This window comes from Alexandromys fortis, unplaced genomic scaffold, assembly GCF_014885135.2.
Source record: "Alexandromys fortis isolate MF-2015 unplaced genomic scaffold, M_Fortis_MF-2015_v1.1 scaffold_160, whole genome shotgun sequence".
In the NCBI taxonomy this organism is placed as follows: domain Eukaryota; kingdom Metazoa; phylum Chordata; class Mammalia; order Rodentia; family Cricetidae; genus Alexandromys; species Alexandromys fortis.
In genome coordinates this window covers 1,657,659-1,672,942 of record NW_026068035.1, presented here as the reverse complement: position 1 = coordinate 1,672,942, position 15,284 = coordinate 1,657,659, and the positions used below count along the sequence as shown (strand labels likewise).

The 15,284-nt window shown below is 49.3% G+C and overlaps 1 protein-coding gene across 7 annotated transcripts in view; it reads left to right on the top strand.

Moving 5' to 3' along the window:
• Mbp (myelin basic protein) overlaps window positions 1-15,284 on the top strand; it is a 103,237-nt gene that overhangs the window by 22,742 nt on the left and 65,211 nt on the right. For 6 of the 7 annotated variants that reach the window (XM_050164984.1, XM_050164985.1, XM_050164987.1 and 3 more), the window contains exon 2: window positions 441-516. In XM_050164984.1, coding sequence (XP_050020941.1) covers window positions 466-516 — 51 coding nt within the window. In that variant the 5' untranslated portion in view covers window positions 441-465. Of the gene's footprint in view, window positions 1-440; window positions 517-628; window positions 667-15,284 lie in introns of those variants that run through there. The other variant, XM_050164988.1, reaches the window with a different exon arrangement.

The following is a 15,284-nucleotide window of genomic DNA, read 5'->3' as shown; positions in this document are numbered from 1 at the left end:
TAAGTATGTTTCCTGCTAAGGCTAGGAACTCTCCTCCCAACTCTCAAGGAGAAAGCGTGAACACCAGTCCTTCATCTCAGCTCATTTCCCCACCCCCTCCCCACCCCATCCCACTCCACGGTCCACTCTGACATGAGTTGGAGCTCTGGGTGTGTGCCTTGCGTTTGAATAGTCAGCAGGGTTTCTTGAGTGGCCAGACTTCTCTATAGATGATCATACGCTCAAATGTTGGTCACCGGGCAGAGTTGGACAGTTGGTGTCATTTTGTTTTCTAGATCTTCCCATGAGATCCCAGTGCAGCTTTTGTTGATAACATTGATGTGTCTCTTGAATTCTCAGCAGCGGCTGCTGTGGATCATGGGATTTTTCTCTGGTTAAAGAACACTACGAAAAATCCAGCCATGTTAACCTTCCAGCTGACACCTTCTCTTCTCTTTCAGTTCCTGAGGATACCGCTGAGCCACCATGGGAAACCACGCTGGAAAGCGAGAGCTGACTGCTGAAAAGGCCAGTAAGGTAGGACCCGGCAGAGGCCGACCCTCCTGTCCCTTGGCTTTGGGCCATCCGAAGATAAAGTGGAGTTTTAACAAGAATGGTTCCTGAACGACTGGGCGGAGGCTGGGTCCTTGCTGTTGTTATAGACGCTGTGATTCATTTATCCTGTCGGTGGGTACATCGTGGCCTGGAAAGAAAATGGGGGGTGCAGTTGCACAGAAAGTGGGAGGGGAAATATGAGAGAGAGAGAGAGAGAGAGAGAGAGAGAGAGAGAGAGAGAGAGAGAGAAAGAGAGAGAGAGATGGGAAAGAGGAGAAGGCTCTGCCTGTGAGTCATTGGAATTACCCTCAGCTCAAATGTTCACAGAACAGAGATTGCAGGCTCTATGCTTTCTTGAAAATATGCTCTTGTCGTTCAACATTCCTTATCTGTAAGCAGTATTCCCAAGTTCCACTCTCACCTTAACCCCTGTGCTGAAATTGTGACCATTGAGACCTGTCCGCCATCAGTGACGACCCCCATTCCCTGTGTTAGCGTACATACAGCGCCTGCCTGTTCTGTAGAGGAAGGCCCTGATGTTGAGCTGGGAAGCTAGACCTGAGTCCCGGGTGTGGGCAAAGGGGCTGTAGTTGGGCTGTTTCCTCCGTCTTGTGCTAACTCAGACATCTGCCTTCTGAGCTCGGCTGTCAGAAATGTGGGTAGATAGGGGCCTTCCCCCGTGGAAACAGCAGCACCTTTCCCAGTCCCCTCCCACGGCTCGCTCTGCCCTGGCTGTATGTCTCTGAGTCGCCCAGCAGCCCACATGCAGACGTGAGGTACGAGGCTCCTGCCTCCACCATGTATCCCACATGGGTATGGCCCATGTTTGCGCCAGAATTGAGGCTGTCCCTATTCCCTTCTGAAGCTCACACCAGCAGATTGCAGCCCAGCCACTCTGGTGGGTACTGGTTTTCAGTTCCATCCCTTCCCCCACGCCTTCTGTACCATGTCACAGAATTTTGGAAAGCACAGAGAAGCAAGACAGAAAAATAAAAAATTAGAAACCATCTCTTCCCTCCAGCCAGACAGAGTTGGGCACACCAACTTCCTCTCCATAGTGGCGTTCCCTTCATGGACTTTCCTGGTGGAGTTTGACCAGTGCTATCCCTGGTACTTTCTGAGTCTCTCTCCACTCAAGATTGTCACACAGACCCCCAAGTGGCCACAGAGTACAGTTGCCTCAATTTTTGTTCATCACTCAAGAGTCCAAGGAAATATACTCTTAGCTACATCTTTACTGTTCTGATAGAACATCATGACCAAGCAACTTGTAGAAGGAAGGGTTTGTTTGACTATAGTTCTAGAGGGTTAAGAATCCATCCTGGTGGAGAAGTATGGCCACAACAGGTGTGTGAGCAAGAACTGGGTGCCAAGAGCTCACATCTTGGACCACAAGCACCAAGCAGAGAATGAACTGGAAATGGTGTGGCTCTTTTAAAGTCTCAAAGCCCAATTCCAATGCCACACCTCCTCCAGCAAGGCCTCACCTCCTAAACCTCCCCAAATGGCACCACCAATGGATACCAAGTATCCAACGCCTGTGCCTTGGGGACATTCTCATCAAAACTACCACAAACGTCCACTTGTCATAGTTTTCTGAGCCCTCCCACCCCCACCACATAGTTCACATGGGAAGGGAAACTGAGCAAACACTTTTTCATCAATCTTAGGCCCAACATAAAACAATATGCCCTACCACTCAGAACAAATAGGAGCACATTTCAAATATCCACTGTTCCTGTCCTGTAGCCTGAGTAGCATTTATTTAATAACAACGAACGGTAAGGTAAGACCTGTCTGTATGGCTCCAGCTTGAGCTCCATTTCCACGTCACTCGAGGGGGCAATCACACAAGACTTTTTGAGATCACCCCCAGAAAGGAAATGAGAAGGTCTGTGCTTTCGCTCCCTGCTGGCTGGCATGTCACCTGGAAGTTCCAAACAGGATTCTCAAGCTTCTCCACTACTCGTTTACCAATATGTAAATCACTAGTCAATCAATATTGAGTCGAGTAAAGTAGCTTATCACTATAACAAAGTTAGCAAGCTCACCGGTTCCGTGGCTATGATTGCCTGCAGTGCTGGACCCTGGCAGGGTTAAGGAACACACTTTGGCTAAGCCGGTTAGATTAGGATCTACTCTCGCTGAAATCGAAAGTGGAAAGACTGCTCACCCAGTGCCAGACTCTCACAGCCTGAGATAACCACCTCTCAGAATGACCGATTTGAAATCCCAGCTTCAAGAAGATGCTACGTCTCCTTCCTGTTGTCTGACACGGAAACAACACGGTACGCCTTAAATTTGCTTCAGTCTGTCAAAGGAAGATGGCCGAGCCAGTCCTTACTTTTAACGTTCTGATGACTTAAAAAACAAACAGAGCCTTAAAAACCACGGCTCCCATATGTATTTTCATATGTAAGAGTTTTTTTTCCGATTAAACATTGGCTTTTTGTTGCTCTTCGGAGTCCAAGGAAAAGGCCCTCTGCGGGGGAAAGGGTCCTGAGCTGCGCTCTAACGTAGGGAAGGCCCTGAAGAAAGAACTCACCCCATTCATCATCCACCACTGATCTGGAACCATGAACTGGGACTGGCCCAGGGAACTTTAGGCCCCTCTGTCCCTTGAAGATTTCCCCTCCTTCCACTCTGAGATGCAGGGACAACCCAACAGCTCTTCCCTGCCCCTCCTTACACCTTCAGCCGCACAGCCAGATGCCAATCGTCATGTCTGTTTTCTCTGACCGGCCTCTTAACAAGAGACTCCTTCAGTGACTCCACTGTGACGACTCCCTGTGTACCCCAGGACAGCAAGTCCTCGGGTACATGTAGTAGATAAAACCTTGTTCATCACTCCTGTGCTACACTGAGCCCCTTCTCTTAAACACTGCAGGCATAGTTGGTCATGGGGAAGAAAGCCAGGGTCCTTGGCTGCTTTCCTCTGTGCCCCATGCTCAAGTCTACTGAGCCAAGTTTTCCCAGAGGGAAACACAGCCTAGGAATGTCATCATGGCTTCTCCTACTGAGGAAGACCTCTAGGAAGCTAGGGGAAGATCAAATGTGCCATGCTGTGATATGGACAAGGCCCTAGCTGAGATTGCCATTCAGCTGGAGAAGAGGGTTCTAGAGTCCCATAGGGGAACAGAGAACACTGGTTAGGGGGGCTGGGGCCTGGGCTCCTGAGTCACAGTGACACAGTAAGGCAGTCTCCCAGGCTGGGTGTCAGTTCCTCCAAGTGCCATTCCTGCTTTCAGAAATGGGGAAGTTCCCGCCTTCTGTGTCTTCTGTCGTCAACAGCTGCGTTTACCAATGTTTACCAATCTGTCTGCCCTATGCCCAGTTTCCATCTATGCTCTAGCAATCTGGAAAACCAGGGAAGGAGATGACTCCAACTGCTCTGGCTAGTTTAGGGGACACACTCTGGAAGCAGTTGGGTGAGGCACACCCCTGAAAGCCTACTGGGGTGGACTGGTCCCAGGAGCTAAAAGCAGCCTCCTGCCAGAGATGCCCCGGCTCAGCTGCCCTTGGTATTAGAGAAGGCTAACCCCTCAATCTTCTTCTTTCTCACAGGTCTTAGGGCAGATGTCTAGGGTCCAGAAATCCTCAGGGTCGGTCTCCTGTCAGGCCTTGTAAGCTCCACCTTCTCCATGTGTCTCCCATGGCCCCCTGTATGTAATTATGTCTTAACTTCCCCTTCTCATGTTGGAGCAAGGCCTGCACTAGGCACCGAAGCTTAACTGGGTCTCCTCTCTGACAGGCCCATCTTTAAACAGTTGTTTTCTGAGGTGCTGGTGGTTAATATTTCAGTGGATGGATTTGCGGGGTAGACAATTCAGTTCTTAACCTATGTACTATTTGGTAAGTTCTGGTAAGGACTGAGCAGTTGAGAGATTAGGAAAGAAAACCTCTAGGCTAGCTTGGCATTTGGCCTCAGCATTTGTGCCTTCCCGTGGGCAGATGCCACAGCACAGCCCAGTCTATCATCCTGTCTCTCTCCAGAAAGACCCTATCACAGTGCAGGCTCTATCACACAAGACACCTCAAGAACCGACCCGACCCACAGGGCAGGCTCCTCTAGCACAACATGGAACTCATAATTCCTAAGTGGCTACCACTCCTTCAAAGTCCAGATGTCTACTGGGGGAGGAGGGAGGAGTTGGATTAGTTCAATCATACATTCTGTCATGCATCCATGAGTGTGTGTTCAACACTGCTGGACTCTGATGACATTGGGCTACAGCTATCTGAGGACCATGAAGGAAGTTATACTCTGAGCACTACAACAGTGACACAGGGTACACCTGATCCATCCTCAAAGCACCTCACTGCCTAATGAGGTCCAGGGGGATTCTGACATCCACTGCATTTGAAGGCATGATGGGATGCAAAAGGACAGTGGTGCTGGTTAGCTCCCACTGTCATATGTGACATATGGGAGGGGGACCTCAGCTGAGGAATTGCCTTGATCAGATGTCCTGTGGTCATGCTTGTGATGGATTGTCTTAACTAACGACTGATGTATGAGGCCCCAGCCCACTATGGGCAGCACCATCCCTAGGCAGGTGATCATGCACTATATAAGAAAGCTAGTTGAGCCTGAACTGGTGAGCAGTCCAGTAAGTAGCATTCCTCCAGGGTTCTTGCTTAAGTCTCCTCTTGAGTTTCTTCCCTGGTTTTCATCACTGGTGGATTGTCACCTGAAAGTCAACATGAACTTGCATTATGGTCCAAATGTTTTATTGCATCATCAGAAAGGAACTAGAGCACTGCTTCATAACAGGATGTCAGAGCGAGCCTGAAAGATCCTCAGACCCTGAGGACGACATCAGAGCAAGCCTAAAAGAGCCTCAGACCTTAGGAAAGACATCAGAGGGAGCCTGAAAGAGTCCCAGACCTTAGAGAAGATATAGGCACCTTTGCAGATCTGAGGATTGGTGATGCTAAGACACCATCCAAAGAAAGAACAGGCTTTGGTATTCACAGTAGCATCCTTTCCCACAAACCTCTTCAGAATGTTGGGGGCCATGGGTTCTGTGACTCATTTATATGCTGGCTTCCTACACAGGGAGATCCCATGTCCTTAATGATCCTGGCTCTATTTGATCATCATAACAATCATTGTTCCAACCCCACTCTCTCTCCCTGAGACTGATATTAAAGTGACATTCTGAGACATGAGACACTTGTTTGCAAATACAGGCAGAGTTGTCGGAGCAACACCCAGCTGTCCGATGAGATGGAAAGAGAGTCTTTCACTCTGACAGGGAAAATCTGTTTCCACGAGAATGCTGGCGCCCCAGCTGCAAGGGGTGTTTGGGCTGCTCCTCAAGGCCACTCTAGATGGAGCGTCACACCATGCAGTAAGCATCACCCGGGTAGTGTGCTGTCAGGTCTATAGCTTTCCAGAAAGTTCTGTTCCTTCCCTCGCACTTGCCTTGGGAATGAGAGGTGGCCAGCTTCAAACCAGCTTGGCTCACCATGGCTCTGGAGTCTTCTCTCCTACCCACAGATGTTCAGTCCAGGCAGAGCAGCCATGTTTGTCAGTCCTGATGGTATCCAGTCATGTCTTGCTGGATGGCTACTCAAATCATAACTAGCCAAGCTGTCCGGAGTGTTGCAAGAGCGGCGGTGCCCAGATGGCAGTGAGTGACACCTGAAGACAGTGTGACGAGAGCAGGGACTCTATCCTCAGTGCCCAGAGGACGCTGGGAAAAGGGACAGAAGCCTGACACGCTAGAACTGCCAGGCCAGGGTGATTGTTTTTTCTACTTCATTCTTCACTTGTCCATACCCATATCCATCCTAGAAGAGAAGCAGGAAGTACTAAGGCATGGCCCCCTCCCAGACTCACACCCACAGCATGGTGAGAAGGCTGTGTGCACTTGGTGGACACCAAACCAACCTACTGGGGAATTTTACTTTTCCCTGGGCGGGTAGAATCCCAGGTACTTTTCCTCTGTGGTCAGTTAGAGCAAAGGTTTCTCTCACAGCCTCACGCTCAGAGAAGGACCACGGGGTTGACTCCAGCATTCAGATCTACAGCAGGTGTTCTGCTTGTGTGAGAACTGGGGACACAGACACCTCTGTGAACCAAGGCCGACCTCTTTGATCTCATCAAAGAGAATGTAATTATTAACATGCTGTGTAATTAGCAAACATATCCAAGGCCTCCACACCCCTATGGAGAACATTGCCTCTGGTTATAAATCCACCTCAAGCACAGTGCAGCTGAAGCCGCAACCCAATCACGGCTCTGAAAACAACCCCAGGCTTTGCAGTCCTCTGGGTTCTGGACCCAACAAGCAAAAGTTGTCTCCAGCTAGCCATTAGGGACCTCTGACCCTTCTCACACTTTCTCTCTGAGTTCGCCCTGTGCAATCAACACTCAGCAGAGCCAGGTCTGTGAGTCTTGGGGTGACAGCAATGTCCAGGAGAGCTCTGGACTCCAGCTTGGGCCAGGGACATTAGAGGGTTGAAGCTGAGAAAGCCCTAGGCCACTCGGAGCCCAGGGGAGTAAACTGGCTGTTTCTTGGTTAGTTAGTTAATTGATTGGTTTATTGGTTGGTTACTTAGCTGACTAGTTTTGGTTGATTGGTTGCTTGATTTACTCGTTAGTCTATTGGTTGGATTTGGGTTGGTTTGTGTTAGTTGATTGGCTAGTTGACTTCATAGTTTGGTTTTATTGAAAACTGTGTCACTGTAAGCTTCTGTCACAAAGCTTTCAGCATGCAGCAGTTGTTAAATATAAATGGTCCATTTGGCACTGGCTGTGAAATGTGAATGCCGTAGTAGACGTGGAAGCAGCACAAACAGCAAGGTGTGTTCCGACCTCCTCTGTGCCTTCCCAGAGTTAGACACAAGGGAGCCTGGGAGTACAAACGAAACTGGCTGGCATCCAGGAATCCAGAGCCCAGAGCTCTGAGGGTCCCCCATGCTCACCTGCAGGAGCCCTGATAAGAGGCCAGACATCAAAGATACAACTGTCATTAGAGATGGGGTGCCCCACTCAGAGCAGGGTGAATGGTGCTCTCTGAAGCAGGGTAATCAAGTTCGTGAGGGACTTATGTCAGATGGTTTCCATTCAAACTGGGGCTCACACTTGACTGACAGCAGCAAGGCCACAGGGCAGAGCAGGTGTCACTCACAGCCCTTGGTGACCCCCCCCAAAAAGTGCCACCTTGCCAGATGAGGAGGGCAGGGCTTGGCCTGCCCACTGTGGAAGCATATTCATTGCCCCCTTCAGATGTCACAGAATGAGAGGGATATGACTGATCACAAACGGTTTCCATGACAATTGGCCTACTCTCCTGTCCCCTTGCTCACGAACCTCACTGGGCATCGTTGATTATTCCATGCCAGGAAAGTCCAGAGGTGTCACTGTACCTTTGAGGATATGCTTCCTTCAGACTCTGGGAGTGCAGAACACGCCTTTTATAAGACATTTTTCTCTGCTAGGAATCTGGTTTGTAAAGCTTCACATTCGGAAACAGGAGGGACTTTAAAGATAATTTTTATTGTTTTAAGAGTGTGTACCCTTGTGTGTGCACATGAGAACAGGTGCCAGAGGGCAAAGGCCTGGGGTCCCCTTGAGCTGGAATGACAAGCAGTTATGAGCCACCTGCTGTGGGTGCTGGGACCTGAACTTTGGTCTGCTATATGCAGCATGCAGTCTCAACCCCTGAGCCATTGTCTCTCCTGTCTCAGGAGCAAGAACTTTAATATGACAGAATACACATGTGAAAAAAGGGTCCCTTGTTTGTAAATATGTACATGTGATGGCGGGGATGAGTGAGAGGCGGCATGCATATGTGATGGTGTGAACAGCGGTGTGTATATGTGGAACATGTGTCTACCTGTGTGGATGTATGCTCTGTACTATATGTGTATATTTGTGATGTATGCTATATATATGTAGTATATACATGCATATGTGTACAAACATGAACGCTGTGTGCATACATGTTATGTGTATATGTGTGTGCTGTATTGCTGTGTGTATGTGTGCTATATGTGCATGTGTGTGCTGTGTGTGTGTGTCTGTCTGTCTGTCTCTCTGTGTGTGTATTTATATTGAAGGTATGATTGCATCTAGATATGGCTTGGCAGGACTCCCCCTCTCAGATGCTGGTCCTGACACTCTTTCTGTCCACTGCAGGAGCAGCTTCTCAGTCTCAGTTCTCAGTTCTGCAGCTGGATGGTTCAAACCCACTTCCCGATTGCAATTTGACGCCTGCATTAATCTAAGAATCGCACTTTCAAAATGTAATCATCGGGTAGTTATGGAGAAAGTTCAGCTTTGTGCTTCTGGCTCTGATGCTTGCAGGAGAGGCCTCATTTCTTAAGGTCTCCTAATTGTACTCCGTAATCCTAAGCAACCAAACACACCTTAGTAAATAAACAAGGCCGGCTCCAGCCCTGCAGGCAGCCCGTGGTGGTTTAGGATCCTTGCCACAGAGATTATTCACCCCGTACCAGTTCGTAACTGTGCTGAGTCACGTGACAGGAAAACCGTGTAGGTGAATGGGGGTGGGAGGAGAAGTGATATTAGGAAGTGTTGAGAGGATTTTTCCTCCCTGGCATTCCCCATGAGGAGAGAAGGACACACTCTGAGCTGGCTCGGCCTCATCCCCCAGAGCTGGGGTCTGGTCCCCAAAGCATATTGCCGCTGCTTGGGCTTTCGGCCTGTGCTGTGAGCCCTCTTGTCTCACTGAGCAGTGACATCTCAGCATGTGGAACTTCAGTGACTTCATGCTGTGTCCATCCCAGGATGGAGGAGCCCCTCCCATACACTCAGTGGTGTAGAAAGGTGTGGAGTTCCTCATCCCTTCCTCCTGTCCTGGGAGCAGATTCAGTGTCCCTGGGTGTTACATGCCTTTCCCACTTGCTTGCAGCAGTCATAACCCCCTCTTTTTTAAAAAAAATTTAACAAAAGGACATAGTGATTGAGGTAGCATTTATATCTAAGCTTTTCAAATAACATAAAATAATTTGAGGTTGATTTTGGCTTTTAAAGTAGATTATTTGGGATATCTCAAAAGGAAACAGCACAGAGTTTGGGGCTGCTTTTGACAGATCCTTCTCCAAATGGGCCCTTTCTGACTCGCTGCTGGTCCATCATACCGCAGCACTCTGAGCAGGGACAGCCCAGCCCAGCCTTGAGAAAGCCAGCCTTCTGTATCTCACTCCTGAGCACGCAGAACCTAGGGTTAAACCAAACAAGAAGCCTGACTGATGTTCTAAAGCCACGATTATCTCAGCGCTTACAAGTCTCACTTCACGACTAGCTCAGGAAACCCCATGTGCATGCTTCCTGGGTTGTCATGTGACCTGTGTGGATGAGCAGAAAGCTCTAGAAGATTTTTCATAAGGCTTTCACAACTTGGATCTTCTGGTAACCACATTGTGGTTTTTTTTTTTTATTAGTACCTGTGAACCAAGAAATATCTGGGGCACGGGCAGCTCTCTTGGAGTGCATGTTTGCAAAGAATGTTATGTATGCTCAGACGGCTGTGAGTGAGGAGCTGGGCCCAGCTGATCTTGGTGATCAGCAGCTCCTTGCTGTGTGCAGAAAATTCTCAACCCATAGTCCATTCCTTTCCAAAACTCAAGTGATTTGTTCTGCCGGGGGTTGTGTGGATGCGGCGCCAGCCTGGTGTGTTTCCCCACCCTCCCAACAAGCTAAAGTCGGCTCGCTGTTCCCACAACTCACTTTAAGGCCGCAGGGTCACAGGGATGGCTCTGAAGGATGCTGGGATAAAATGGAAAGTCCATTTCCCAACCTGGGTGTGGTTCTCTGAGGCAAAGGAGCGGAGTGCAGCTGCAAGGGCAAAGTCTGTCTGTCTCTGTCTCTCTGTTCTTAACCTTGCTGCATTGACACATTCAAACCTATTTCTTCCTAAGCAGCTTTTATTTTTACCTTTCCAAGGATCTGGAAGTTCAGTGATGCCCACTTTGACTCTACTGGGTTTGCCTACATGAGCTTGCCTGGTAGGGGACGCCTGGGAGAGCCCATATATTGGAGAACAATGTCTATTCAAAAAGACATCTGTATTCCTGATATATTGGTGCTGTTGTTTAAAGCAGAGGTAGGCCTTAGCTCAAAGACGGGCCTTGACTTGAAGGATTAAATAAGAGACCACTGGGCAGCACAGAGAGCAGCTGTAAAGGAAGTGGGCCAAGGCAGTCTTGTGAGGCATTTGCCTTCAGAAAGGGATTGGAGGTTTTCATCACTTTATTCTATCCTAGAATGCAGGCTACTTTTTAACTGAATAAGTGTCCTTCTGTGAGTTGTTTTTTTTTAAATTACCATTCTGGCTTCTATAAGGCCATTATCATTCAAGTATATAAAGTATTCTAAGCAAATCCCTGCTGTGCCCCTCCATTCTCTGCTATCTCAGACCCCCACTTCTGTTCATCCCCTCAATACCCTAGACAGTTTTGCTTCTGTCTCGTGCCATCTGTATGATTCCGTGTATCTGCATAAAATCCAGGGCCCACAAAAGGGAGAAGGCATGTGGCGTCTGTCTTTCCGAGACTGACTTAAATCACTTCGTGCTGAGTAGCTCACACCAGTCACGAAGTTGAGCGTCAAACTGCAGTTGACATCTCCAGGCCGAGCTAATACATCCGTCTCTCCTCCCCTTCTGAAGGGACCATCCTTCCCACGCACTGGGCCAGCTGAGGCGGCGGCAGCCTTCAGGAATAAACAGCCAGGTATCTGTGCTCCTAAAATAGAAGCCAGTTTGTCCAGTTGCGCAACAGACCTCAATAAGCAGTTTCAGTGCCACGCTGAGTAATGTTTATCCTGCTGTGACTTCACCAAGCCGGCGCTTACACAAAATCCCCAGCGCGTCCCTTTGCATTCATCATTCAAAGACCTCTGCGCACTTAACCGCGCCCCAAAGAGATCGCCCGACCGCTGTGCTTTAAGCTCGGATGTCACAGGACTCAGATAAGGTGTCTCTACAGGTTGTAGCTTCAGAGCTGCATGAAGCCAGACTTCTTTGCCGGGGACACAGTACACTAAAGCTCTCGTTTCACATAAATCTGCAAACAGACCCTGGACAAGTGTGGGGCATTTTTCCTCTAGTCTTTTCTTTTGCCTTTTCATTGCTGGGGGTGGAGTCTGGGTCCTCTTATGCTAAACAAATGCTCACCACTGAGCTGTAAGCTGGCCCTCTCAGGGTGTGTGTGTCTGTCTGTCTGTTTGTGTGTTCATGGGTGTTTAACACCTTCGCTAAAACACTACAGACTGGAAATGTGCAGTGCACTTGAAGGTATCCACAGCTGTGCATGCCGCCATCACTGCACCCCATTTTAGAGCACTGACTCACACAAATCACATCTGCCCCTCGACTGTCACCCCCCCCTCAGAGGCCACGGGTCCTCTGTCTCTACATTTCCCCATCATAGTAGATCACATGGATGGATTGTCTGGGTGGAGATGTCTTCATGGGTCATCTTCATGTGCAGCTTCTTTCCCAAAGCGTTAGGTTTTGAAGGTTTGTCCTGTTATCCTCTCTCCCCTCTCCCCTCCCCCTCTCCCTTCTCCCCCCCCCCTCGCTAACTGAGGTTCCATTGTTGAGATACCTTCTGTTTTAATTGCCTGCTCATAGGCTTCTGGGTATATGAGATGCTTCCTCCTTCAAATTATTGTCGTCAATGCTCCTGTGGCTAATTATGTGTGTTTAGATAGACTTACGGTTCATTTCTGTCAAGAATACACCTAGGAGGGGGGCTGGAGAGATGGCTCAGAGGTTAAGAGCATTGCCTGCTCTTCCAAAGGTCCTGAGTTCAATTCCCAGCAACCACATGGTGGCTCACAACCATCTGTAATGAGGTCTGGTGCCCTCTTCTGGCCTGCAGGAATACACGCAGACAGAATATTGTATAAATAATAAATAAATAAATATAAAAAAAGAATACACCTAGGAATAGAGTTGCTAATTCATTTTTCACCTGTGTTTAACTTTTTGAGAAACTGTAAAACCATTCCACAGCAGCTCCACCGTCTGACATGCGCATGAGACAGATCTGAGGGTCCTACCATACCTGTCCACAGCTGAGGTCCATTCTGACATGTCTACCAGCTGGGTCTGAGGGGCCCCATCCCCGCCCACAGCTGAGTCTGAGGTCCCCATCCCTGCCTAAAGCTGAGTCTGAAGTCCCATCTGACATGTCTACTAACTGAGTCTGGGGGTACAGTTTCACACAACCACAGCCATGCTGGTGTGTGACAGAGTCTCTCTGTGACTTTGACGTGGATTATGCAGGGATAATGGTATTGAGCATCTTTTCATAGTCTACTGGCCAGATACATTATCGTCTTTGAGAAAACATCACCATCATCTGTTTAAATTAGACTTCCTTGTGTTGTTGACTTGTGGAAGTTTGTTATAATATAGATGCTTAATCCACATTAGATAAAAGATTTCCAAATATGCTCTCCCATTATATACATTGGCTTTCACTTTCTCGTAGTGTGTGTGTGTGTGTGTGTGTACACATGAGCGGTTGCATGTAGACTTGTGCATGTGTACATGTAAAGGTCAGAGGACAGCCTCAAACCTACTGATTTTTTCAGACAACGTCTCTAACTCACCTGGAACTCACCAAGCAGGCCATGCTGGCGGCCAGCAAGCCCTAGGGATCCCTTGTCTCCACTCCCAACACTAGGACCAGTCGTGCCCCCAGTATCCGCTTGCTTGCCCTTTCTGTCTTCCGTCTTTCACAGAATTTATTTTATTTTTAGTTCCAATGCTCCTATTTTGCAGATTAAGAACCTCACCCAGGTGGCCTTTCTGTCTTAGTAACTAAAGTCCCCTCTTAGCCCCAACCAGTCTCTGATGTTGGCATCTGACTACTCTCAAATTCTTTCAAGAGTAGAATTTTTTCCACTTCAGGAACACTAACTACCACCAAGTATATTAGAAAATGAATATATTTCACTGTCTGTACTTCTTCTTCTTCTAGACTGAGCTCCTTGACAGAGGTGGGTTCCCCCCTCAGGAATATTTTCCCCTAATTGTGATGGTTGGAGGAGCCACAGGCAGGTGGAGAGCAGAGGACGGACACAGCTGCTGAGCCTCTCGGGTCCCACAGCAGAGCTGCTCCACCCAAAATGTCACCTGTGCCTGATGTGTGCACCCTGGCCCAGGGAAGGCCATGTGAGGGTGACTCTAGACTCCTGCCTGAGGGGAAGGGGCCTAACCCCTGGCCAAACTGTTGGTGTAGACCAGAGTCTTTTTAAAACTTTATTTGTTTGTTTGTCTTTATTATGGGGGGAGCGTGCACACGTGAGCATGGTGCCATGACACAGAAGTAGAGCTTAGAGGCAGTTTTCAGGATCCATGTCCCTCCTTCGATCCTAGGATCCAGGATCCAAACTCCTACCGCCTGAACTCCCTCCCCAGCCCCTTTGCCGGTACCTTTGCTGTTTATCCTAACGCAGCTGGGATAAGAACAGAGTCTGCTTTAGGGAAAGTAAAACCTGCTGTGGCGGCATAAGCTTGTAATCTTGGTATTTTACAGAGTTAGGAGCGTCGAGAGTTCTAGGTCATCCTCAGCTGTATGCTGTGTTTGAGACCAGCCCTCTATCCCAGAAGGAGAGAAGGGAGGGAGGCTGAACAGCGAATTCGACCTTCCTTTCCTCTAGAGCTTTGGACTGCAGGCACAGGACCTTTTCTGGCCCTGATCCTCAGTCCCTTAGTGATTTCTGCCAGTTTGTGGCCAGATTTAAATTTTAAAGTGTGTGAGGGATCTCCCTATCACATACTAGCCCAGCAGGCATGCGTGTGCTGCACACGTGGGCTGTGGGAGATGCTCCACCTTACCTGTGTCAGGTGGGGCTCACAGAGCTGCTTCCTCTTGGAATTTAGAGCAGCTGAGGCCCGGTGGGGTCCCCAGGGAGGCTCGAGTGGGAATTTGGATTGTGCCCTGTAAAGGAGGAAGGCAGAGGCCAGAAAGAGACGGACTCCCCTGAACTTCTGTGTGTCCTGGAAGGGAGCGGGGCCTCACCTTGAGCTTCCTGGTCCCTGACCCAGGTGCTCACAGTGGACACTAAACTCTGTCTACCCCAGCGTGTAGGAATGTGGCCTTAGCCTGCCCTGCCCCACTCTACCATAATGAGAACCTCACTTCCCAGCATTACCCACAGCAGCTCAGGGCCCCAGCATGGTGGGTCTTTGGTGACATCTGGTATCAGCTAAGCAGGCCAGGGCTTTTGTCTATGAGACCCAAGGTGGGCTTTCCTGGTCTCTTTGGAACCTCTCTTCTGCTCCCTCCACTGAAGCCAGGCCTGGAGGTCAGGAACGGCAGAATCCCTCCAGGGCTGCAGCGTGTGTACCCTCCTCAGGCACTGCGTTCCAGAGCTGTTGCTCTGCAGGTTTCAGCCATGGCCCTGGGCCTCTGACTCACCTGTCAACTCACAGACTTGCCTTTCTGGGAAGGCCATGGCAGGGTGCCCAGGCACAGCCCAGATCCTACAGCCCTGTGGCTGAGCACACGTCAGAGGTGCCAGCTCTCAGCCACGAGGCCTGAGATGAGCGTGTGCTTGAGGACTGTGGCCACCCCCAGTTCCAGCCAAGGTACTAAGTGACCACTGGAGGGGGAGTAACAGGATCTGCCAGCCGGGACCTGCTGAACAGAGGGAGCAAGAGGGGGACGCTTTGTTACTGTTCTGCAAAGAAGACACGTGTGCCCTCTACCCCAGGGCCAGGAGATGGGTCTCTGCTTATGGATACTTGTAAGAGATTACC